We start from the raw sequence: 24,436 nt of genomic DNA, 5'->3' as shown, positions 1-24,436 counted from the left end.
CAGAAAATTACATAATCTGTTCTGTAGACTAACAGGAGTGTTGCATTGCATTGTTCACACGGTGGACTCTAATATTCTTTTACAGAGGGCTAAGAGTCATTGAGTTTTACATGAAAAAATGTAACTGGCTTCACAGTTTTCTGGTGGAACTCTTGCAATAGTTGCTGACGTCATTCAGTCTGGTTTATCACAAACAGCGTTCCACAGAGGTCAGTCCAAGGCCCCATCCTGTTCACTTTGTAAATAAAACGTGTAGATAACTGGGGCATTATTATCATAAGCACTGATAATTAGTCAGTTAATTCAGATACAACTAACTGCATGTTCTTCTCCAGATCACACATGAAAAATCTATCAAGTGTGATGTATGTAATATTAATATTATTTATGTGACCAGAGACAGCCAAAAGTTTTATGAGGTCTTAAGTAGACCCCTAGCAAAACCCATCAGAAAGTACGCACCCCAGCATCACCAATATTAACTAAATTTCGTTCATACGTGATAATTTGTGCATTATGCATTTAATACAACCATTATTTAGTGGTTTATGGATTAGTAGTGTGCTGGAAAGAAATAACCCATCAGACAATGAATCTTTAAAACCAGTTGACTGTTTTAATTGTTTTTCAAATGTCCAAATGATCAAAACAGAAGCAAAGAATTGACAACAGGCCTAAATATTATTTTTTGCATCACAAAGAAAATGTTTTTTAAAAGACGATATTAAATAAATGAAACAGTCTGACTAAGGAACTGACAGCAGATTAACAACAATAATACCTGTGGTTTTTAAACATTACCTAAGCTTATCACACAGTGACTGAACTAAAGGTTTGTTTGACACTTCTGGTTAACTAATGCTATTGATGGTAAATGTTAATGATAAATAAATAGTATTTAATTCTTCAGAGGGACAAATCTTTTCTTTTTTTTTTGAGTGTGCATAAACGTGAGCCCAGCTCTGACAGTGAAAATCATCAGACTAGTCTCATTAAGTTGTCTGTTAACATGTTTATCGAAAATATTGTGCTTTCTTCGGTATGATTACCTTTTACATAAACCCACTACAATATGGCATGTCATGTGCTCTTGGGGGCCCCCTGCTGGCGTAGTGTGGCCAACCCTAATTGTGTCACTCATTGAGATAATTAACTGAGTAATAATAGAGACATTAAACTGCTAATGCACTGATTGTGAAGTGAATGAGGCACAAATTAAGAATGTTAAACATTTTTATTTTATACTGTACGATGGAGATTTGATAAAGAAGGTGAAAGTTAAGTTAGTTTTCTTTTATTTGAAGCAAACAGTGCCTCTCTTTCAGTTAAATATTGTACAGGTTACCAGTTATTTTTCACGAAATACTAAATAATCCTAACGCATACAGTCTGTATGTTCAAAGAAATTTCCCCCGTATTTTGACTTATACGGATGAAATGTAAAATAATAACCATTTTCATGTATGAACATTTATTCATAAGATATAAATTGCTAGTTCCTATTATTAAGATTATTTCAGAATTACACCATTAAATTCATTAATATTTATTACGTTACTCTTAAAAAATTAAATGAAACGCAGGTGTAATAATGGTACAGTATTTCTTTGCAGGCATGTCTCTAGCCACCATCGTCCCGTTCTGGGTCCTTTCATAATAACAACATGGCTGCGTTGTACGGAGGCAGACACCGGTGGAAAAGGATTAATTGTTTGCACATATTTTCAAGAAAACTGACAGGTGAGGTAAAATTATTATGTTGGGACTACATGAACAGAGATTTAAATTTGATGGTATCAACAACTGAAAGCGTTTTCCTGTCAACAGACAGAACGAAAAATGTCGCCAGCAACATTGGAAGACCTGTTATTTAATGTTATCGGCGTTATTTCTGTAGCTTATTTAACTCATGGTCACTTTATGTCAGCTTTAGTTTTTGTAACACTGGAAAACGCTCCTTTTCATGGTAGATACTGCACTGATGAGTAAGTGGCTAATTCCTGAGAACTCGTTGAATTTGATATTACCAAACAGGAGCTTCATCACCTAGTTGTTCAAACACTTGTTAGTTAACAGTTAGTGTCTCAATACATGATAGCATGGGAATATTTATACTGTCAGTAAGAATAATGACAGAATGTTTACTTTAAGATTAAATTCAGACACGACGTTTCAGCATAATGATAATTAATGTTAATAGTTAAAGTTGTCTTGTAAAATAATTCAAGTGGAAAGGAAGGTAGACTGCTGTACCTCCCTGCAAATCCAGTGTCACGGTGTACAGAAGTACAGCTAAAAGTGTTTTATTGTCAATACAACAGTAACAGATCCACAACCCTACTGATAACATAATTGTTAGAGGAATCACCAGACACCCCACAAAACAGTGCTATCATAACACTTCACTCACTCAAAATGTGATTGGCAACCAGCAACACTGATACGAAAACCTGCCATAAATGTTGCAATAAGTCAGTCTGCAGTCTGCGACTGAATGGGGTCAAGCTTCCATACAGCAATCTTCTGTGATAAATCATTGAAAATCACATTTCGGTTGCTGTTTGCACAGACAGAAATTCACACGTACTCAGTCTTCCTTTTCTATGGAAGCATGACCAGAATACCATTAGCTGGCAGTCAGGGTTGAGTCAAAACCCCTCAAGTTAGTGCTCATTGACCAAGACTCATTCTGTCTGCATTTATAAATTAGACAGCAATTATTTGCAAACCTTTGACTCTCTCTCGAGTCAGTCCAAGTCAGACTGCAGCTGTTTGCAGAAAGGTTGACTCCTATCAGGTGACCTGTGCAATCACCTTGGAATCACAAATGGTCTTGAGCGTGCAACACCCTCAAGCTGTGGCCAACAATTCACCTCAAGTTCCAGTCATTGACAATAAGTGAAAAAATTCAATACAATCAAGAGTCAGCCACCATTTTTATTATTTATTATTTTTTTGTAGATGCAAGCAGGTTGCTGTTCTTTTTGCACTCATGTGACTGAGTCATTAGGTTGTTTAGATGTATTTTTATTTAAGCCGATTGAATGTAAGTTTGCTTGGCTATTATTATCTCGGTGTGTGAGATGAACCCTGCAATTTGCAGTATTTTAGTTTCTTAAAATAAAATTGATATTTCTTAAAATATCAGTATTTGTTGTTGCTATATCCCCATGTAAAATATCACAATACTATGCTTTATCAATCCCCCTAACCATCCCACCCTTCATAATTATACTGTGTCTACTATTGATTTAATATTCTCATGCAGGGAAGTATGACTATGACTTGTTGGTTATTGGTGGGGGCTCTGGAGGTCTTGCCTGTTCCAAAGAAGGTGAGGTGTTATCCTTGTTATTCCTTCATTTTTCCAGAGGCATTTTTGAAGAACCTGCTAACAATATGATAACATTTTGCAGCGGCACAACTGGGACAGAAAGTGGCTGTGTTAGATTATGTGGAACCATCTGCCAAAGGTGAAATCCATTTTGCCAAGCATAGTTTTTCAGTTATTTCCACCAGCTGAAGCACTGAGATTCATGTGTGAGATTTCTGAGTGTATTGTGCTTTGTGTAACAGGTACCAAGTGGGGTCTTGGTGGTACGTGCGTTAATGTGGGATGCATTCCTAAGAAGCTCATGCATCAGGCTGCTTTACTTGGGACTGCTGTCAAAGATGCTAAGAAGTATGGCTGGCAGATCCCAGACACAATCTCCCACGACTGGTAGGTCGAACCCAAGCTTAGTTGCTCTTATGTCTTAACTGGAGACAGGAGCACAGAATGAATAGCTCAGTGGCACCATCTAGTGATGTAAGTACAGTAAGACAGGTTTTGGTGTGTCCTGTTTTCCTCTGCAAGTTTGTATTAATTTTTAATCAATAAGTTCAAATTTCCTTAAAAAAAAATGCACTAAAACTTTAATCGGTCTGTCTTTAAAAAAGAACTTCTAAAAAGTTTAAAAACCCAGCAGTCTGGTCTTTCTTTTCCCTCTTTGCATTGTTTATTGCTGCAGTGCTGTGGTTGGTTTATAGTATTACCTCTGTGTGTTTTCCAGGCCCACCATGGCTGAGGCCATTCAAAACCACGTCAAGTCGCTAAATTGGGGCCACAGAGTTCAACTGCAGGACAAGTGAGTGACAGCAGATCAGCTGTTATCATTATTTAACTTACAGATTTAAATTATGTTTCAGTTAGTTAACTCTTTTAGTAAAGGACATAGTGAGTCACTCCTCACAGTCTATTTGCTTTTTTGCAGCAATAAATGTTCATATTTGAAATAATTGTGGAACTCTTAATATAACTGCATATGTTTTGATTGTCTACAATAATTAGTGCGTAAAATAGATATGAAATGTTTTCCACGTGACACTCTTTATCCCTCCCTGTTAATTTTCCATTCTATACTTTCCATAAGATACTTATAAATATTTACAGACCGGCCTAGTTCCATTTTTTTCTTCTTCTTCATGGCGTCATATTGCTGAAGGCTGTACATTTCTGTTACACACACCACACAGCTGAAGGATTGATCGTCAGTGACCACATGTTGATAGAGTGACTGGCTGTAGGGCAAACAGGTGTTAACCTGTGTGTGAATGTGCCCAAGCTTCAACCACAAAGCTTTCAATCCAGTGAGATCATTTGTTTGGGCTCGAGTGTTAATGTTACTTATAGGAATTCTTTTTTTTTTTTTAATAACAATTAGCCAAAAGATGATGTTTTTTAACTACAGACAAAGCAGATACAACATGCAAGTGTTTGAGCAGGTCCAATTATGGTGCTTCATGTTCTGCTTCAAGAAACATTATTTAATACTTTGTAAAAAATATATATATTGTTTTGCAGGAAGGTGAAATATATGAACCTTAAAGGAAGTCTGGTGGATGAGCACACTGTGAGAGGACTGAGTAAAGCAGGGAAGGAGGTGGGCTGCAATATTAACTGAAACTGGATGTTGATTACTGAGAATATAACGTGTGGCATATATCCCATTTTAACAGGTTAATGTCAACAGTATTTCTTTAAGTTGTTTAATTTTTCTTGTTTTCGCTGGTATATTATAAAATGTACATTTAAGTAAAAGAATGTTAGTTTCAATGTCTTGTTAAAGAGGATCTGTTATAATTTCCACATAAGCCTTGTTTAGGTTATACTAACCTTTGGTCCTGTCCCTCATCAATCAATAAAACAAGCCTTTGTGCTGCCATTCTTTCTTTTAATCCAGCTTTCTTCTACTTGGAAACAAAAGATTTTACAAGCGTGTGGACGGGGCTTCTGTCCTCCCATTAAGAGCTTTAAGCCTGACTTGATCATATTAAGGAGATGCTCTATCTTTAACATCATACGCAGTCAAGAACAGAGAAAATATGTCAGAAATGGAGCGTGTACAGTGGTCTGAAACCTGAGTTTTACTCAAACACATTTGAAATTTTAGTCGTTTTTCAAATGAGCATGTAATCGTGTGTATATATCCATTAGTCCATCCGTTCTCTATTGCTTATCCAAATCAGGGTCCTCGGGGGGGCAGGAGCCTATCGCAGCTACTATAGGGCGAGAGGTGGGGTACACCCTGTATATATGATGGAAAATATGGAAGACTCACAAAGAGCGCCGCTTCCATCAACACCATAATGCTGAATACTGCAGGGACCACTTGCTTTCATTTGACATTTCCTCATGTTTTGAAGGAAATGAACAAAAGCTGTTATTTATCACTTCCCTCTCCTCTTCTATAGACCGTCCTGACTGCCAAGAACATTGTGATCGCCACAGGTGGACGGCCCAAATACCCCACTAATGTAAATATGCCATAGAACTACAATGCTACACTCGAGGCTTAACAGACAGCAAAAAGGAAACTGTTCCCCCTTTGTTGTGTTTAACATTATTTGCAGACCTGTTGACTGATAGATTGATATTTTTGTTCATAGCTTTAACTCTGGTTGCAGATTCCTGGAGCAGCGGAGCATGGCATCACCAGTGACGACATATTCTGGTTGAAGAAGTCTCCTGGAAAAACGTGAGCGCACACGAACACACATCTCATACAGTATGTGGCCTCCATGTTGCTGCCGCTTCCAACTAACTATAGGATTATCGTCATCATTCTCTATACATAACGCTGCAGTGAAAATAGAATCTCCAACCTTTGCAGCTTTATCGCCGCTCTGCCCACCGAGCTACCTTGCTCGCTGACATGGCACATCTCGCCTGTCACGCACTGTAATCATTCATCAGGGACATGCAGTTTGTTTTTCTCCCTTCCTGTCAGCCTGTCCTCGCCTCATGATTCAGATTAGCAGTGTGCATCCTGACCTTTAGAGAACAAGCCCTTTAATCCAGCCATTTAGTGCCTGTCACCACCTGGTTAATTGGTCTTTCCCTGACGTTTCCTCTTGGCACATCACGCAGATGGTGACTAGTGGTTGTGGTGTACCTGGCTGCGGAGGTTGTTTGCTTCGTGATGATAGATAAGCAGAAATAATTGTTCCGATATTAAAGCTCCACATAAACATAAGCATGTAGTTATTAACTGTTCATATTTACATATGTTTTTTTTTTTTTTTTAAATTTAATTGGTTTGGTTTTGCAAATGTAGCAACCTGTTGCGTTGTCTTGTTAAACACCATCAAATATTTGTCTGTGAAACTGAATTATCCACTCAGAGAGACCACTTGAGCTCAGGAAGTCCTTTGATGTAAGAGAGCGTTGGTTAATGGAGTCCTCCGACTTCCCCGCAGGCAGACAGCTGTGCATTAGCATTAGCATTAGCTTCCTCGCAACAGGAACTTAAATCACAGACTGTAGCGTGAGCTGAAGGTGTTGTCTTGTCGAGGCATCAGCTGTGTAGGTGACGTCCGGGAGGTTGTTGCTGGAGGCAGAGCTCGTGTAGAAGGGGGTTACAAAGCTAGTGATGGGTGTCTAATGGACCTTGAAGCAAACACACACACAAATGACAGATCTGGCTTCGGGGCCAGAGTCCAGCCCTACCTGGCTGCCATCAGCATGCTATCAGAGGAAAACAGTGAGCATGATACTGGTGTGGCACAGTATTTGGGTTTTTGTAGTGGCTCTAACCTTGTTCTGTGTTGTGTAGTGGACCACATGTGGCATGAAGAGGACTTCCATGTCTTTTAGAGAAATGACACACTTGCAGAGCACAAAATGTCAGAATGAAACATGAACATTGTCATGAATAGACCCACATACGATACCTGCTTCTCTACAGAGACAAAACTGTCACTTGATCACTCACGTTAGCAGTTCTCAAACTGAGAGGAAGTCTGTGGTAAAAACCTAATTTATCTTGAGATAGAAACCCCACCGTTTTGGTTTTGGAGAATTTTCAAATCCCCACTCGATACCTCATCACTTGTATAAGTCAAGGTCAGTGGTCCTCTTTTGGGCCAGCTTATTGTCAACAGTATATCCTTGTGCTGTAACCTAAATACCAGCCCTCCCTCGCATAGCTCTGCAATAAAGTGCAATAATTGGGCTCAAAGAATGTGTTTTAACATTACTTTCCAAAAGTCAAAGTCAAAAAACATGTATAAAAACACATTTCTTTTTCACAATTAATATTATCTACATCCATTCATAGTTAGAATGATAACTTCCTTTATAACTTCCCCACATTGATGCATAGCTTTAGTATTTTTGCTGTTGTACAAACACATAGTTTTATGAAACTGACCCAAAAAGTGTTAACTTGCATCCACAGTAAATTCACAGTACTACATTTGCATTATTCTCATAAATACCTTTTATTTTAAATGACATCTATTCTGATAAAAAGTAGGAATTGCAGAAAAAACAGTTGAAGCTAAAATGCACAGTTATTCTGTTGTTGTGTAGAGGACTTTAATACTGACTTTAATACTGAAATGCTAGTTAAAGGCAGTCATACTGTTACATTGTAATCCAGCTGTAACCTTTGTAAGACTCACCAACAACAGTAATTTAACATGTGAGAGGAGAGGACAATGTGGCTAACCTGAAATGCTTTCAGGACAAGTAAGCAGCTTGTAATAAAAAATATCAAACTCCTACAGTCCTTTGTAGTAATATCTGTCGACATTCTCAACAGGAACGCAGAAATATCCAAAAGTGTATCTTATCCCTGGCTTTTGAAGAGCTGCCCAAGGTTAACTGGCAGCCACCGACCGCTGAAAGCACAGCTACTTCCTCAGGAAAAAGGCCTTGGCTAGAGTCCCCATCAACACGCTACCACTGCGATCAGGAGCCAAGCCTCAAGAAATGTACATGTTTCTTGGGTGGCTCCCTTTCCAACTTGTTACTTTAAATAAGATTAAATGCCTTGAATTTTTCCTTTTATTACTGGATTTTTTTTGTTTCTTGTTTTTAGTCATGGTGATACTCTGGCCTGTGAACCTAATGCACGTTTACTAAGCTGATGTGAATTTCACAACCTCTGGTTTCCCTCAAATGTTGCCATTATTGAAGAGGGTCAGTAGGGTTGTAAAGGTTCAAATCATCATCATCCTTTTAAAGAATGTTTTGTATTTTTAAATGAATGTGTTGCAGCTGCACAGACCAGTCTAACGTACTGTCAAACACAATGGAGCAGAAGAAGAGTTGTGATGGGGGGTTGGGGGCTGGAACCAGGTTCTCAGTGATGAAAGTGTGGAATCAAGCTAAACCTCTTTGCCTAATCTTCTTTAAGCTACTACACAATACGTGCTAAGTGCAGCTGTGCATTGCATAGACGTGGGGAACATGGGCACTGATGCTTTCAGTGGTTAGTGATAGCACGGACAAGGGTAGGATGTGCCGCAGGCAACCAGAGCTGTCATGTGGAGCAGACGTAAGGGAGGAAGGTCTGTTTTGTGATGCTGAAAGGGGCCTCATCCATGTGGGTGATAGCCTTCACTCAGCAGGAAGATGTGTGGACTTGAGCCCCGAACATGGCACACCCCATCTGCGGGGATTAGCCTAAACGCCGGCAATTAGATCTCCTCAACGCTACAGATCTCAGCGTGATTACAAGCGTGATTCATCTGGACCACACGCGAGCACAGCGCACACATAGTTTTTACTGTCGCTGTTTTCTGCATTTTCTTCACACGTCCTCACTCGCGAGGTTATGAAGTTTTAAAATTCCCCACCTGTCTGATTCAGGGATTTAAAGTAAAAACATTTTGAGCTTTTAGCTTTGGATTGGTTTTGTTTTATTTGGCCAAAGTGAGCGGCGCAAATGATGAAATGTATCTTTATTGCATTGTTAGTTTTGCTAAGAGCTTCTCTGTGTTTGTGTTTTGCAGACTTGTGGTGGGAGCCAGCTGTATCCTTTTGTCTGCCCCAGAGCTGGTAAATGAACCCATTGTGTAAGGCAGAGGTTCCCAAAGTGTGGGGCCCGCCCCCTAGGGGGGCGCAGAGCCATTGCAGGGGGGGCGCGGTATGAAAAGGGGAAAAAAAAAAAAAAAAAAAGAGCGCTTGGACACTGTGGACAGGTTTTTTACGGGGCTCCCACATAAACGCAAAGCAGGAGATGAAGCATCGCCAAATATGTTTCCAAACCGACTTCATTCTAAGACAAAGACTAGAAAATATGGTGAAGCATATCTTCCCTTTGGCTTCACCTGCACAAGTGCCGAGGTAGGTCTCCCCTGCAGAATTAGTTTCCCTGCGTCGGGAGCAGCGCTGGGCTCTCCAAATCACGGACAAACAGGATCCCACATTCTTGATTTTTAGTTCACAAACACTTCTTGTAATAACTAACTACTCCTGACATTTTGGACATGTTAGCTCTTTATGCAGTAAAGTTACAGCGGGATACAAATAATATCAGGCTGATCCTGCCGTAATTTGTTCCCCCGGTTCAAATCACGGACAAACAGTATCCCACAGCTGTTTATGTGTTTAAACCCATTTTGCACAGAGAGACATTTTTTGAAAAATGTATTGACAGCAATGTTGAATATTATTACACGGAAAAAAACAACTACACGTAAAATAATCACACCGTGACGCCTCTGCCTTTCTAAATGCAGGGACAGTAACTGCGTGTGTATATGTAGGCGTGTAAAACCTGCAGATAGTCAGATTAACAGTAACAGTATTTTGTCTCTATCTGCCATTCTGCAATTCATCTCATGTAAACAATAACGTGGCGCACAGCGTGACGTGAAAAGAGGCACATACCTTTGACATGGCGTGACGAACTCTGTAATCCTCGTCCACACGTAAACGCAAAAAAGGAGTTTTAAATAATCTCCGTTTTCGGTGAATCGCAACGCCGTTTACGTGTTGACGAAAAGCCCAAACGCATAGAAACAGCTGCGTTTTCAAAAATACCGTGTAGGTGTGGACGTAGCGTAAAAGAGTTAGTAGTTTATTTTATTACTACCTGTAATTTATTGCCGTTTACTTGTATTTGCTTAATTGTTTACTAAATGTTTGAGGTGTGAAATAAACCGCAATGGAGTTTGTAAACAAAATATGGGTGTGTGTGTTTGGAGGATGTGTTTGTGCGGGGGGGGGGGAGGGGGGGGGGTTAGGTGGTGGGGGGCGCGAACATTTTTCTTGTAAAAAAAGGGGGGCCTGGCAAAAAAAGTTTGGGAACCACTGGTGTAAGGTGTGCTGATGATCAGCTGACAAATGGTGAAGTTGTTGCCTTTATGAAAAGTAAGATTGGCATCTAATAAAATTAATATGCTGTAGTCCTCAACCTGATGTTGCTCAGATGTAGCTCTGGAGTGTGCAGGCTTTCTCAAAGGCATTGGCTTGGACACCACAGTGATGGTTCGCAGCATCGCCCTCCGGGGTTTCGATCAGGTACTGCTCTCTGAACCAGGTTCTGTGTATTCTGGGCATCGTGATAGAAAATCTTTGCCATGTTTGAATTTGGATGTTCTCTTTTGGTTGTACAGCAAATGGCAAGCCTAGTGACAGACTACATGGAAGCCCATGGGACCAGGTTCGCATGGAAATCTGTCCCAAACAGAGTAGACAAACTTTCCTCAGGAGCCCTGCAGGTCACCTGGACTGACACCCAGACAGGGAGTGAGCACAAGGACACATTTGACTCCGTGTTATGGGCAGTTGGTGAGTTTGTGTGTGTTCGAGGGACATCTTGAAGATCAAATGGAGATCTGGAGAGTTAGAAACTCATTATGTGCTTACTGACTTGACTTGATTCTGACACAAGTTGGATAAAGATTCAAGACTTGACCTCTACCTGACTGTTGTGAGCCTTCCTTTAAGGTTCAAGAAGGCCTGACATAGGCCTTCTTGTCCAACATCAGTGTCTGACCTCACAAATGTGCATCTGGAAGAATGGTCACAAATTCCCATAAACACACTTCTAAACCTTTTGGAAAGCCTTCCCAGAAGAATTTAAGTTGTTATAGCTGCAATGGCATCATATTAAACCCTATCTATTAAAAATGAGATGTCAGTCAGGTTCATATGCATGTGACCGCAGATGAGTGAATACTTTTAGCAGTATAGTGTAACTCCTTATTCTCTATTTTGTAGAGCTTTTACTGAGACTACATTCAATAGTCTCTCGGGTGTAACCACATATCCCTGTAATGAAACTCTGGTGTTACTGTTTTCTCACTGCCACCGATTTCGCTGTCATCCAAAATAGAGTGCAGTGTCAGCAGATAGCACATGAATCAAGGCTGAAAACAAAGTAATAAAGACTGAGTGATGGGAATGGCCAGGGGAAGTGTTAATCACCCACTCCTGGCTCTCTGGTTGCAGAAGGGCAGGATGCACCCAGGCACAGGGTCACTACGTTCCCCTCTTTGTTCTCTATCTCTGCTCCTTCCTGCCCGTGCCAACCTTGCGGAAACCAACCTTGCATCTGTCACTGCCATCCCTACTCGTAACCCTCCGCCTGCCATTACCAGCAGCCCTCCTCCTCTTCCTCCTCCTCATCTATTCATACTGTATTCTATCATTTCACTTCTGTTATACCAGCAGCATGAGTAACAATGGAAGGAACAACCGTCCGTCAGGGCCACAACTGTGGGTTTGTTTGTGTCGCATGCTTTAAAAGGCAACACTCTGCTTCCAAGAAACTGACCTGAAAAGTTTTGAGTGCTTGCGTGACAGAGAAGGGGGATCCCTCGGCTCAGTGCGTGTGACAGCAACGAGGATGTGCGTGACCCTGCAGCTGAGATGACGTTCTTTCTTCCCTCCCGCGACTGAATTCCCACGTCGTCCTCTCAGCGTTAGACTTATGGTGTGAATGTTTCCACTGAGCGCGCGCATCAGCAGACACTTGTGAACATGTGTGAGACATTGCTTCGCTCATGTTTCCTTCTTTGTTTAGAGTTCAAAGCCTTTACATTTTAGATCTCAACAAAGTGTAAAAATTTAGTCCCAATTCCCCGTACACTAAACACCTCCGTATTTTCAGCTTGTTTTTATCCTCTTCACATTTTTCACTATTTGCAGCAACACCGTAGTTTTAACGGGTTTCCAGAAATTGTCGAAGTTTCCTCTCTTTTGGTGCCACTAGCTGAAACCCCTCTGAGGTCTGTATCTATATCAATGACAGCTTTTGTTCCCATACAGTAAAGTGAGAACCAGTAACAATGTAGCTTCTGCTCTTTGATGCGTGGATGCAGGAGTTATGAGTACAAGGCCACTTCCCTTTACTGCTGCCTTACACTAGAGGCCAGGCAGAGTCCCAGGCCTCTGTGGAGTTATTAAAGGCCAGAGGCGACCAGGGGACCGTATCACCACAGTCTACCACATCCTTCTCTATGGCCATGCCTCCCTCCACCTTTCCCCCGCTCCTTCCTGACCTCATGGCCGCCGCTCCTCTGTCCAGGTGTGCCCATAGAAACACACCAGGAAACAGAACATTTGCACATTTCCTGTCATGCATACAGACAGTGGGCACATTAGTCTTCTTCCTCACTGTCCTCTGCACTGCTCAAGGATGTCATTTGGAAACATTTCCTTTTTTTTTCTTTTCTGTTTTATGAGATTTTGTTTCAGTTTAGTTTCTTTGTAAGTCTTCAGTTTAACACTGCTGATCTGCTCCACTGCGCCTGTATGAGTGTAATTTGATCCGATTTGACTAAAAGTGCTGGCAACATAATCAGCTAAGCCCACAGTTGTCATCACATTTCAATTAAAATGTTGCTGAAGACTGATTGTTGTAAAAGGTTACATGTGCTCACATTTGACCAACAGCTCTCGACCCACTGACCGTGTTCTGTGGTTGGCAGAAAGCATTGTGTTCTTACAGGCTTCTGTCACGCAAACTAAAATACTCAATGAGAAAATTGGTCTTTAGTAGAAGGATGTTCAGTATGGTGTGAGACCAGAAGCTATACATACAGTATGGGCAGTCACATTATAGTGTTAGGTATGAGTTTTACACCTATAATTTCTAGTTTGTTTATAGAATAAATACATTGAGGTGCTCTGTTTTTTCTAGTTACTCTGTATAACCTGATGCCTCAAGATAATCTCATCTATTTCATCTTTGTTTATATGGTTTATGTTATTGATCAGAAAAGCATCCAAACTTATTTTAACTTGTGCAGTTACAGGCATAAAGGCCAGATATATAAAGAGTCTGTACTTACCGCTCAGAGTTTATTGATAATTGGTTTTTATAGGCCAATTTGGACAGTTTTTCATTTTAGATTGATTGAGAAGAGATTGACAAGTGCTTTTATTTGTCGGTTGCAGTTGCCCACAACTGAGATGACAGACGTTGCCGACCGTACATACAATACACAAACGTCACACACAGATATCATGACACCATAACACAATGGAAAAACACAGACAAGCAACATGGGAAAATATTCCAGTGTGAAAATATTTCAGATTATAAAGTATACAGTAACTCAGTGACAGATATGTATTTATGTCGGAGAGATTAATCTTTTGAAACAGGATATAGATCATTATCAGAAGTCTCCTTGTAAACTTACGGCAGAACTAGACTAAACAAGTGAGAAACAGTCAAATTTAACCTTCCTAAATATTGTCTAACACTCTACAGTATATACTGTTTTATTACCACATTTACAGGCTGGTGTAAACTACTTGTTAAACCTAACTGGTTAAGTTTTACCTGTTGACTTCTGAAGATTCTCGAGAGGTCTAATCTTCCAGCTGTCTCAGCCATCTCTCTTCATGGCCTTCAGCCACAGATTTGTCAAAAAGTCTTTAAGTATTTATAAATCTATTCATTCCTAAATGCAAATATTAAATAGAGTTGCTGTAGTAAATGCAGTTAAATTACTCATGTCACATGTGATGACACTGTTGAAATCACACATTAATAAATTAAGTCGTTAATAAAATACATTTGTACATTACAACTAGTTTGTAGTGTTTTACTTTATACTTGTAAATAAATTAATAATACAGAAATTAAGAAATAGAAAATTGAATTGAAAAAAGCTCATTTAAACAGGAAAAAGATACAATGTCTAAGTTTTGCTACAATTCACTACAAGTTATTCCAACTCGAGAATGACGAGTATTGCAGTGTTTGGGTCTCACAGGACAGGAAAATATTTAGAATTCTGTCTCTCGAGAATAAGTAATGACTGGCTAACTTCCCTGACTCCTCCTTCTCTGTGCTCTCAATCCCATTAAGCCACACATGCTGTAGAGCCCTAGACAGGTCCCTATAGCCCACCCCCCCAGTCTGAGAGGAAGGGGAAGGACGTTGTTCTTCGGCTCCAGCCAGGAAAAAGGGTCTCGGGCGTTTGTTATTTTTGCTGTCCGATAGAATCTACATGGGCACCTAAGGACTGGGTGTTTATTATGCTACCCATGCAGGTTGCAAAAAGCTATGCTGAGAATGGGGGAGCATGTGGTCCATGCTCCATCACCATGGAGACTTGGTGTTGACAGCATCAGTCAGCCGTCCCCCAGGAAGTGTCAGAAATTGCACCTTGGGATGTCCCAAGGGATGAGGGGGATGCCCATGCACAGCTGCTCATCAGCTGACCAGACGTCGAGTTTTTGCCTTCCAATCACCAGTAATGGTACTGTTTAAAGACGTGTGATATATCCAATAAAAGTCAATCTTAAACGTAGAGATATTAAATATACAGTGATGTAAAATGGAAAAATTATCATATTTGAGATGCTAATACAATTATTTAATGTGTTTCTCCTAAATTTTATTAAAGATGTTCAAGGTCCTTAAAAATGTCTTTGTTTTTTGGTGTTCTACTGCTTCTGTGCTGCCAAATTGAACTATTAAGTAAGCACACAGTTTATTAGTATCTAGTCTTTTCACTGCTCACAGAAGTCCAGTGTAACGGCTGAAATTTCGGGTATAAAAATGGGAATCTGTTTGCGAGGTTTTTTTTGTATATACATATGCAGTAGTAATTTAATAATGCCCCTCTGTTCTTTTTTTCTAATATTTCTTAATAACTTCAGGTAGAGCTCCTGAAACCAAAGCCCTGGGCCTAGACAAGCTTGGTGTTCAGCTCAACAAAGAGACGGGGAAAATAGTCGTAGGTCCTGATGAGTCAACCTCTGTGCCAAACATCTACGCTTTCGGTGACATCGGTGAGGTAAGCTTTGTCAACAGCAGACACTGCTTTGTTTGAAAGTGGAGAAACAGCACTATGCTACAGTGGCTGAAAGTCCACACCAATCCCAATAGACTGTATATGTATAACACTTTGCATAGTTTAAACAGCTGGCCCAGAGATGCCTCAGTTCTGTGATGTTCACAAAATATTAACATGAAATAATGTAATTCTGTGATAATCACATCATTGTATGTCGGCAGAGTATGAGCTGGTTGTTGTGACTGAAATGGTTCAGCTATTATTTCTTATACTGGTGTTTACTGGAGAGAAGATAAGCTAAAGTTGGAACTGTCTATGCTAAGTGGTTGGTCAAGAGTCTCTCTGAACTGGCAGCTTTTCAAGCAAAATCTTTTCTCACAGATTTATAACATTTAAAAATGACACCAAAATGGACTTACTTTTCTCTTGGTAGGTTATTACTTTTAAAAAAGAAACTACTGACCAAAAGCACTATGAAATACATAAAACTATATTTAAGTAATATATAAATAAAATATAAAGTAAGAAGCAGCTTAATATAGAAAATAAATAATTTCTAGTTTCTTCAAAATTACAATTTGACTATAGAAACTTTTGGGTTTTTGTATTTTTTATATATCCTGAGTCAGAAATTAAATTGAACATGTACTAACTTCCAATTAATAATTGCTAATATAAAAATAAAGATTTAATGTAAAAAAGTTTTTACAGTCATTCCCTTATTATAAATACTACTTTGTAAATTTGTCCAGACATTACACTGTGGATGTTAAAATTTCTGGAATGGTGAATGTTTAAAAAAAAAAAAAACAGAAGAAGAAGAAGAAAAAAGTAAGTAAACACTTGATTACTGCTGACACAGAAACTATGAATGCTGATAACAAAATATTTGAACCTGCCGAGATTAAAGGAAGTAACTGCAAAAAGACTATTTTTGAAATAAACCTTCACAGCCACAACACACAAGATCAGATTAGTAAAACTTTAAGAACAGCAAGAAGCCTTTTTTTTGTAAGACTTCAACAAGCCAGCTTATGTTTAAAAAGCTCTGAAATGTAAGTCTTCACTAACAGCAAGAATACAGCATTTTTTTTTCATTTTGCCAAAAATGTGCTTTTTTAAAAATATCGTACTACTTGAGCATAAAGAAGCATCCAGACCCCTCAGGCAATCTGAGGCTTACTCAGCATTCCTAAAAATATGTTTAAAATGAGTAACTTGAATCGCTTTGATGTTTGCCCTTTTCTACTGCATGATCATCGCAGAATGCATCATCGCAGAATGCATCATCGCAGAATGCATCATCGCAGAATGCATCATCGCAGAATGCATCATCGCAGAATGCATCATCGCAGAATGCATCGCTTTGCACCAAATAGCAATATTTCCTATGTGAAGTATAGTTTGAAAACTCTTTCTGCCATATATCGCTTTCGGGTGGACAAAGTTGATCTCTGTGCATTACGTACATGCCAAATATGTAACTGCAGGTCCAGAGTAACCTCCAGGAAAAGAAAGCTTTTCTCACATTGTACTATAACACAAACAGTTGAATGAATAATTTTTTACAAACTGCATATGTTTTCTATCTTGAAAGTCATTTAAAAAAAGACAAATAATTTGCATGATTAAAATTTCTACAGCTTCTTCTTTCATTTCATTTTTCTATATTACAGTATTGCATCTTTATTCATTCAGTTTCACCTACAAAACTGAGCTGAACTCTGATTAAGTGAAGGTGTACAGCGAGCTGGCCTTTAACATAACCAGCACTGGGTGTTCCAAACTGAATCAACCATGTTAAGACTAGTTAAACCTGCCGCATCGAATGTGTTGGTTTCCCCCACCCCCCACCCCCAACGCAACCAGCTGTATACTTCCTTCCTGCCTCCAAGCCTTGTTACGCACACCGGCAGAGCTTCTTTTTGATTGACAGCTGGCTGTGATCAGTTGTGCTGCACCCTAAACTGACAGTCAGCTTTACACAGCATTTGAAAAGCTCAAGGATTGATATCCCTCCCAATTAGTCCAGCACTTTGATTTTTTTTCTCTTCCCCCCTTCCATCGGAGTGCCAAGAAATGCATTATAATGACGCATGCCGTCTGGTGTTTAAACACTTACTGGAATACCAGAGAGCACGGCTGCATACATTGTAGGAGATGCTTTTGGACAACAGGATGTGTGATGGTAATTTAACAGGTCGAAGTCATGCCTTTAGAATTGCCCTGCAGCCCTACTGTTTCCTGCTCACTCCAGTTCTTCGTCTGTCTGTGTATGTATCCGGAGTTATGCGCTTGTCTCTTTTGGCATCCTTCCAAAACAATAAATGCAAAAGCACAAAAGCAGAGATTGTTTTTTGTAAGTGAGTGAGACAGTTTAAAGGTGTAGCACTTGTTACTTGTGTCACTCCCTAACTCAGGATTCTTCCTCTGTGGATTTGTGCTAATGTATTAATGTGCCTGGTGTAAAAAGGAGATTTCTAAGATGACTTAAATTTCCGAGACACACTGCTGAAAACAACAGCTGAGACTGACCACCTGTTGTGCTGCAGGAGAACCCGATAAAGGCAAGAATAAAAGTCTGAGCACAGAATGTGAGGAGGACATGTAGATGAGCCCTTGAATCTGTGCTGCATTATTGTTAACTGAATACAGAAAAATCATTGGTGTATGCATTATAAAGTTTGCATGTGAAGTTCTGCATGTCTGGCTTATAGAGTCAAGAGCCTGAAGTGGAATTGTCTGAACTCGCATGTCACTGGTATGCTGCCGTACGATGGGCAAGAAAACAGCACCTCAGTAGCTGAGTGTAGATTTGCGTGTAATTACGACCGTTTCTGCTCAGTCTAAAAAATGACAACCTACACTCAGCTAGATTGTCAGGGTGGAGCATGCCGGGGTGTTTTGGAGCTGCAGGAGCTGGACTCGTATACTGGACGTCACAAGTATCAAATTTTGCTTGTGGGCCTTTAAAGATTTGTTATTTTACTTTCTCAGATTGCGAGCTGGCCTGTTTAATTTGCCGTGTGTGTGTGAGAGAGTGTGAGAGACACAGATTCATTGAGTTCAAATTTTCTTCTGCTTTAGGGGCGTCCTGAGTTGACCCCGACAGCCATTAAAGCTGGAAAGCTTCTGGCTCACAGACTGGCCGGTCAAAGCACTGAACTCATGAACTACGACAACGTAAGACACACAGAAACGCAAAAAAATACAAACACACACACACACACACACACACACACACACACACACACACACACACACACACACACACACACACACACACAGAGCATCTTTCTTGCTTGTTGGGCCTTTTGCATCTATACATTATGCCTCATTTGTGTTTAATTATGATCATTTCTGCTGTTTCCGTGGTTGGAGTCTCTTATGTACTCCCCCATCCACCCCCATATGATTCATAACATAATGTGTCAGCATTTTCCAAAACATCATCATTCTTCTTCCTATGTATACTCTATCATCTATCAACAAGTCTTAATGAAGGCTTTATTATGATTGTTTGGGTTTGCATCCTACAAGAGACTAACACAAGAGCAAGACTAATAAGCTGCCGTCTATTTGATGCAATGTTCACACCATATTAATCTGTTTGAAATGTGTCACTATTTGTATAATGTAGCATTCTTAGCCTTTTTTTTCTCTTTTTTTTTTTTTTTTTTTTTTTTTGAAAATTTGAAATAAAAAGCAGAGTATTGAGATTATCCGACCCAAACGATGTCCACGATAGAACAGACATTTTAATTCTTGGACTTTTTAAATTCTTTGTGTGCTTATTTTGTGTGACAGGTGCCCACCACAGTGTTCACCCCTCTCGAGTACAGCTGTGTAGGTTTGTCTGAGGAAGAGGCTGAGAAAAGGCACGGAAAAGATGGAATAGAGGTAAGATTTCTAGCTATAAGCAGCTCATGGCAGCAGGTAAAATACTTTCTGAATGGATTTGGAGTATTTTCATATATCCACATTTCATTAATTTATTTTTCATAGGTGAATAAATATATGCAGGACTAAGCATATCTACAGTCCCTTGCTGGATGCTTATAGCTAAAATACACTAAGCACTAAGATTAAAGACATTAAATAGATTAGAGCTGAGCATTCTTCTAAAATAACCTCACTCAGGATGTGACTTAAGTGTGTTAACCTATAGATTACTTAAGATGTCACTGATGGTACCAAAATAACTTTAACCTTGACATAAAAGGTAATTTAATATAAGTTTTATGTGTTTAATTTAAGTGGTCTGTAAGGTGGTCTCCCCACACCATTTGTTAATGTAACAACTGCTGTGGCAACAAACTGCATTTGTGTCTATACCTTCGCTCCATTGTTGTCTTATTTTCTGTGACAATACTCGATGAATAGGTGCGTCTCACACACGCTCAAACAGAATGACACTGGCAGAGCCCAGCGGCTCGTTACTGTCAACATTCAGCATTATAAAAAAGCACAATGGCCTCTAACACCTAAGCACACACAGGTACACAAAGCCATATTTTATCTGTTTGTGTACGTGCAGCGTGTGCCAGATGATGGGCAAAAAGCTGCACAAGATCATTGACAAACGGTTTAGCCGCTGAGCTGGGTGCTGCTGGAGGTGAGTGACAGGTGAGCAGGAGGCCTGATTGAGGTGCGTATGGGGTGACGACAGGCAGGCTGAGATCTGAGGAGAAACTGCAGCACCGGGCCCCGACAGCTGCACGGTCCTCACGACTTGTGTCGGCACGTTCGACGGTAGAATGAAACGCGCTAATGCACATGTCTGTGAGGACTTTGAAATCCAATCAGCATCTTAAACCAGCACTGAGAGTGCTTTTCTTTTAGGCAGACTTTAATTGTAAGACAAAGTACAGTAGAGGCTACAGACCTATGACCTGATATATTTTTTGTTCTCAATTTTAAAAAACAAAGTCTGTATTAGCGTTCAGGTATTTGTTGCACTCATCATGACTCTTGCCTTTTAGACTGATTTCAAATAATTCTATATATTTCTATTTCTCCTTTTTATATGATATGTATAGATCTACCATGCTTTCTACAAGCCCCTAGAATTCACTGTTGCAGAGCGTGATGCCAGCCAGTGCTACATAAAGGTAAGGCTCAGCTGCAGACTTTTCTATTGGTACTTTAAACACTGTATAATATCTTTTTGAGAATGCAAAGATTACAAATAGTGAAAAGTGGTGGTTCTATGACTGCATAAGTGTAGTGAACATCATACTGCTGCTCAAAAGTCATTTTGTAAAGCACTGACTCAAGAAATAGTCTGATTGATTGAGGTAGAAATTTCACGATCCTAAGTAAGCTTTAGCCTCCACTTGTCTTGCTCCATCAAACTAAATCATAATAATGATCCTTAAAGATAATCATTGGTCTGACTAATGACCCACACACAGCACATAGCAGCTGACTAACTAATGGCTTCTTGGCTTCAGGTGGTATGTGAGCAGGGTGGCAATGGGAAGATCCTGGGTCTGCACTTCACTGGTCCAAATGCTGGAGAAGTCGCACAGGGCTTTGCTATGGGCTTCCAGTAAGTTAATACGTCCTCAATCCTCTGATCACTCTCAGGAGCCTTTACAATGGACCTACAAACACTATTTTTACCTTCCTGTGGTCCTCAGTGGATTTAACTGTTGATTTGAAAGTCTTTTTTTTAATGAGACAAAATATGAGGATACGGTGATTCCATGCCGAATGTCAGTAAAAGCAACTTGAAGGGACTATCTGTTTTTGTGTTTTAGGTGTGGGGCGACATATTCTCACCTGATACAGACAGTTGGAATCCACCCCACTTGTGCAGAGGAGGTGGTCAAGGTCCACATCACTAAGCGCTCTGGCTTGGACGCCACAGTAACTGGCTGCTGAGGTTAAGCACCTCGGTCTCTGAACACACAGTGAGCACGCAGGATCCTCGGGGTGAAAGCAGAAAGTTAGTTAGCCTAGGTTTATCCTCCTCGTTCTCCTCCTAGCTCTCCATTTCTAGAGGGCCCGCTGTTTACTCCGCTGAAACCTGTGAATCAATGTCTCTTCATAGGCTGGTGATGCAGGTTATCTTCACTGACACACCAAGTGATAACCGCAACTGTTATCATACAATCTACACAAACGTTGTGTACATGCTGTAAAATCACCCAGCTATAGATGTGAGGTTCATGAGAGGCCCGCTACAGAGCGAGCGTCTTTTAAATAAACAGGCTCATCAATCAGGATTACGGCCTGCGGTGAGAGTTTTGTTGAAACCGCACGAGAAATGTAGACCGGGTCCGAGCGTTCTTCTGAATATATATATATTCTGCAAATATTGTTGTTTCTCTGGCTGTACTTCCTGTCCATTAGTCTTGTAGGTGACACATACCATACACCCCACCCGCCCCCACCGTGACACTGATGGATGGCCCCAGGGCCTTCGCCACAGCGACACAGTTCCATTTCCCATGGACACACACAAATAGTCGACGGGGCGCCTGTCAGTCAGCCAGCAAACTCCTGGGCCGGGGCACCCCTGCTTGTTTAGGGCCCAGCAGAGTCCTTTCGTTTTCCCTTCTGTGCGCTCCACCATCTACATGCATGGAAGCAGTGCAGTGGAACTACCAGTGCATGCTGTCAAAAGCTGTATGGATGCCACATCCCAGGCACGGAGAGCTCTAGCTATTAATTAGAGTGCTGTGAGTGAGAGCTTTATTACAGCTGCAATACTCAGCCTCACCCAGAGGCGGCACTGTTGTACTCCAATTCTCCCCCCCTTTTTTTTTTCTTTCTTTTTTTTTTTTTCTTTTGAGAGGAGCCAAGAATGAAAGACAGGATAGTCAGTGGATAAAACATAAACCTGAATACATTCAGGCTGCACATTTAATCCCTTTAATCCCTATAAAAGATATGTGCTTTTGGATGAAGCTGGAAGGCAGACTGGCTTTATTGGAGCCAAGCTGATAAGGGTTATCTGTTGTGTATTTACATGGATGGCAGGTTAGTTCTCAAGAGTCATCACCTTTGAAGATAAGGTGAGTTGTTTATATCAATAAAGCAGTAATGGACCCCCACAGCCAAAGTGTTCAAGTTTTCAACCTGCTGCCTGCCGTAGACATCTTGGGTTTATTAAGTAGATGAGGAGGGAGGAGGACTGTCAATAAAGAGGCTTTGCTACAGAAATGGAGGTGCCTAAGAGGAGGCTGCTCAGGGTAGTTTATTTTTATTTGAAGTCTAATCTGCCCAGTCTGATTAATGATTCCGATGAGGGGAGTGACAGCGTGCCAGGAGATGGAGAGATGAAAAAGAGAGAAGGAGAGAGAGCTTCCAGGTTTATTTGGACCCGGACTGGAGGAGAGAGCGAGAGAGAAGTGAGTTTCTGCCCTGGTTAGGGAGGGATGAGGTGGGTGGGGGTGGTGGTGGGGATTCCTGTGTGCTCTGTTCAGGGCTGAGGTGCTGACTGAAGGACCCTGACCTCCGCTCAGCAGGAACAGCTTGACTCTATCACTTGGAGCACAGAGGGCTCATATGCTGCGGCACTGCATGGCAGGGGCCTTGGGAAGGGGAAGGGGGCGGGGGACAGAACCGTCCAAGCAGCCTACCAACACAACGCAACACTGAGCGGTGCCCGGGGTAATTGAGTCCATGTTCCTGTGCTTAACGAGCCACTTCAGAGACCCCAAGGGTGGGCCCAAGGCAGCGTGAGGGAAGTCGTTGAGGCCATCAGTGTAACTGTAATGTCTGTTTGCTTTTTACCCTCCACTTCCCTTCTGCTTTGTCTCATCTGCTCTGTTATTTTACACACAGTACGGCTGTTCACACGCACAAAAATGAAATGGTCAGTATTTTCTTTTACTAAATCTTTCTGTCCAACTTAAATAATTTCTTTTCGTTGCTGATCAGTCACTCTGGGCCAAAGTTTTGACCAGTTAGCCTCAGCTGTGCTCTGCGGGGGGTCAGGGTTCAACTTTCAGGTCAGCCAGCTAATGATGACCTGCACTAAAAGCCAAAACTGGAGAGTGCAGGTCTGATGTCACCTGGCTGCAAACGTTAGTAGCTGTAAATAGAGAAGTGTAATTTTCTGTTAAAGCTTTGTGATACATAATTTATATGTAAAGTAATAATACATTTGGATGCACTGTCCCTAATAAAATAATGATGCCCATTGATTTACTGCTATGTGCCTTAAATAAATGACTCATTGGTCACAGAAAGGGGGAAAGATCCACCTGAAAGCATTTTTAAAAGGATATTGGAGAATTTTGGTGAATGTTTAAGCTTAAAAAAGTCAATATTAGTGACGGTGTAAATCTGAATTTCTGTTCGTCTATTCTGAAAATAACCTCCGTGGCTCAGTGTTAATATCAAGCAGTGTCACGAGGGATGGTTCCACTTTGACCCTGAGTTGTCTCTGCTGACAGGCACCTCTGCTATACAGCCCTGTCACTCAACCCTCTGCACCAACAATGGCAGAAATTCCACTGTGTTTGTTTGGTTAAGGACCGAGCTCTCCGAAAACCCCTGAACCTCCCCAGGATCCACAGCAGCCTCATTCACCCTAGGAATGAAGTCGGTGTCAGTCCTAACCCAGACAGTGGGAGTAAAGTTCACCCAACGTCTCAAGAATAGTCAGCCCCATTTAACAATTGTCTCTCTTCTGCTGCTCCACAATAGAGCAAACAGGCTAAATCCACCTTGAAATGCACTTAGTAGAACATGTCAACATGCCAGGGTGCGCTCAGTCCTACGCTCCGTCTTAATCCAGCCCATTGAGCACTGACAGTTCTCTGTGAGTCAGACATTCACGAGGCCTTTGTCACTTCAGGTCTTGAGCTCTACAATCCAAAGCTGCTGGGAGAGCAGAACCCCTCGTACGCATGTTAAAACACACTTGCCGGGTATGCGGCCTCACAACGAG

General features: G+C 40.8%; 1 protein-coding gene across 1 annotated transcript; it reads left to right on the top strand.

Moving 5' to 3' along the window:
* The first annotated feature begins 1,612 nt into the window (after window positions 1-1,612).
* Window positions 1,613-23,687, top strand: txnrd2.2 (thioredoxin reductase 2, tandem duplicate 2). The gene is made up of 17 exons (XM_005472983.3): window positions 1,613-1,740; window positions 3,269-3,334; window positions 3,417-3,473; window positions 3,577-3,721; window positions 4,053-4,127; window positions 4,844-4,922; window positions 5,734-5,796; window positions 5,947-6,017; window positions 9,280-9,299; window positions 10,701-10,792; window positions 10,888-11,062; window positions 15,395-15,531; window positions 18,619-18,714; window positions 19,339-19,431; window positions 20,571-20,642; window positions 20,985-21,082; window positions 21,294-23,687. Exons 1-17 carry the CDS (start codon window positions 1,665-1,667, stop codon window positions 21,415-21,417), a joined length of 1,539 nt encoding a protein of 512 aa, XP_005473040.1. The 5' UTR covers window positions 1,613-1,664; the 3' UTR covers window positions 21,418-23,687.
* Window positions 23,688-24,436: the final 749 nt, after the last annotated feature.

The sequence above is a fragment of the Oreochromis niloticus genome, linkage group LG12 (assembly GCF_001858045.2).
Source record: "Oreochromis niloticus isolate F11D_XX linkage group LG12, O_niloticus_UMD_NMBU, whole genome shotgun sequence".
Classification (NCBI taxonomy): Eukaryota; Metazoa; Chordata; class Actinopteri; order Cichliformes; family Cichlidae; genus Oreochromis; species Oreochromis niloticus.
The sequence above is the reverse complement of the archived record's forward strand: the minus strand, read 5'-3'. Positions and strand labels throughout refer to the sequence as shown.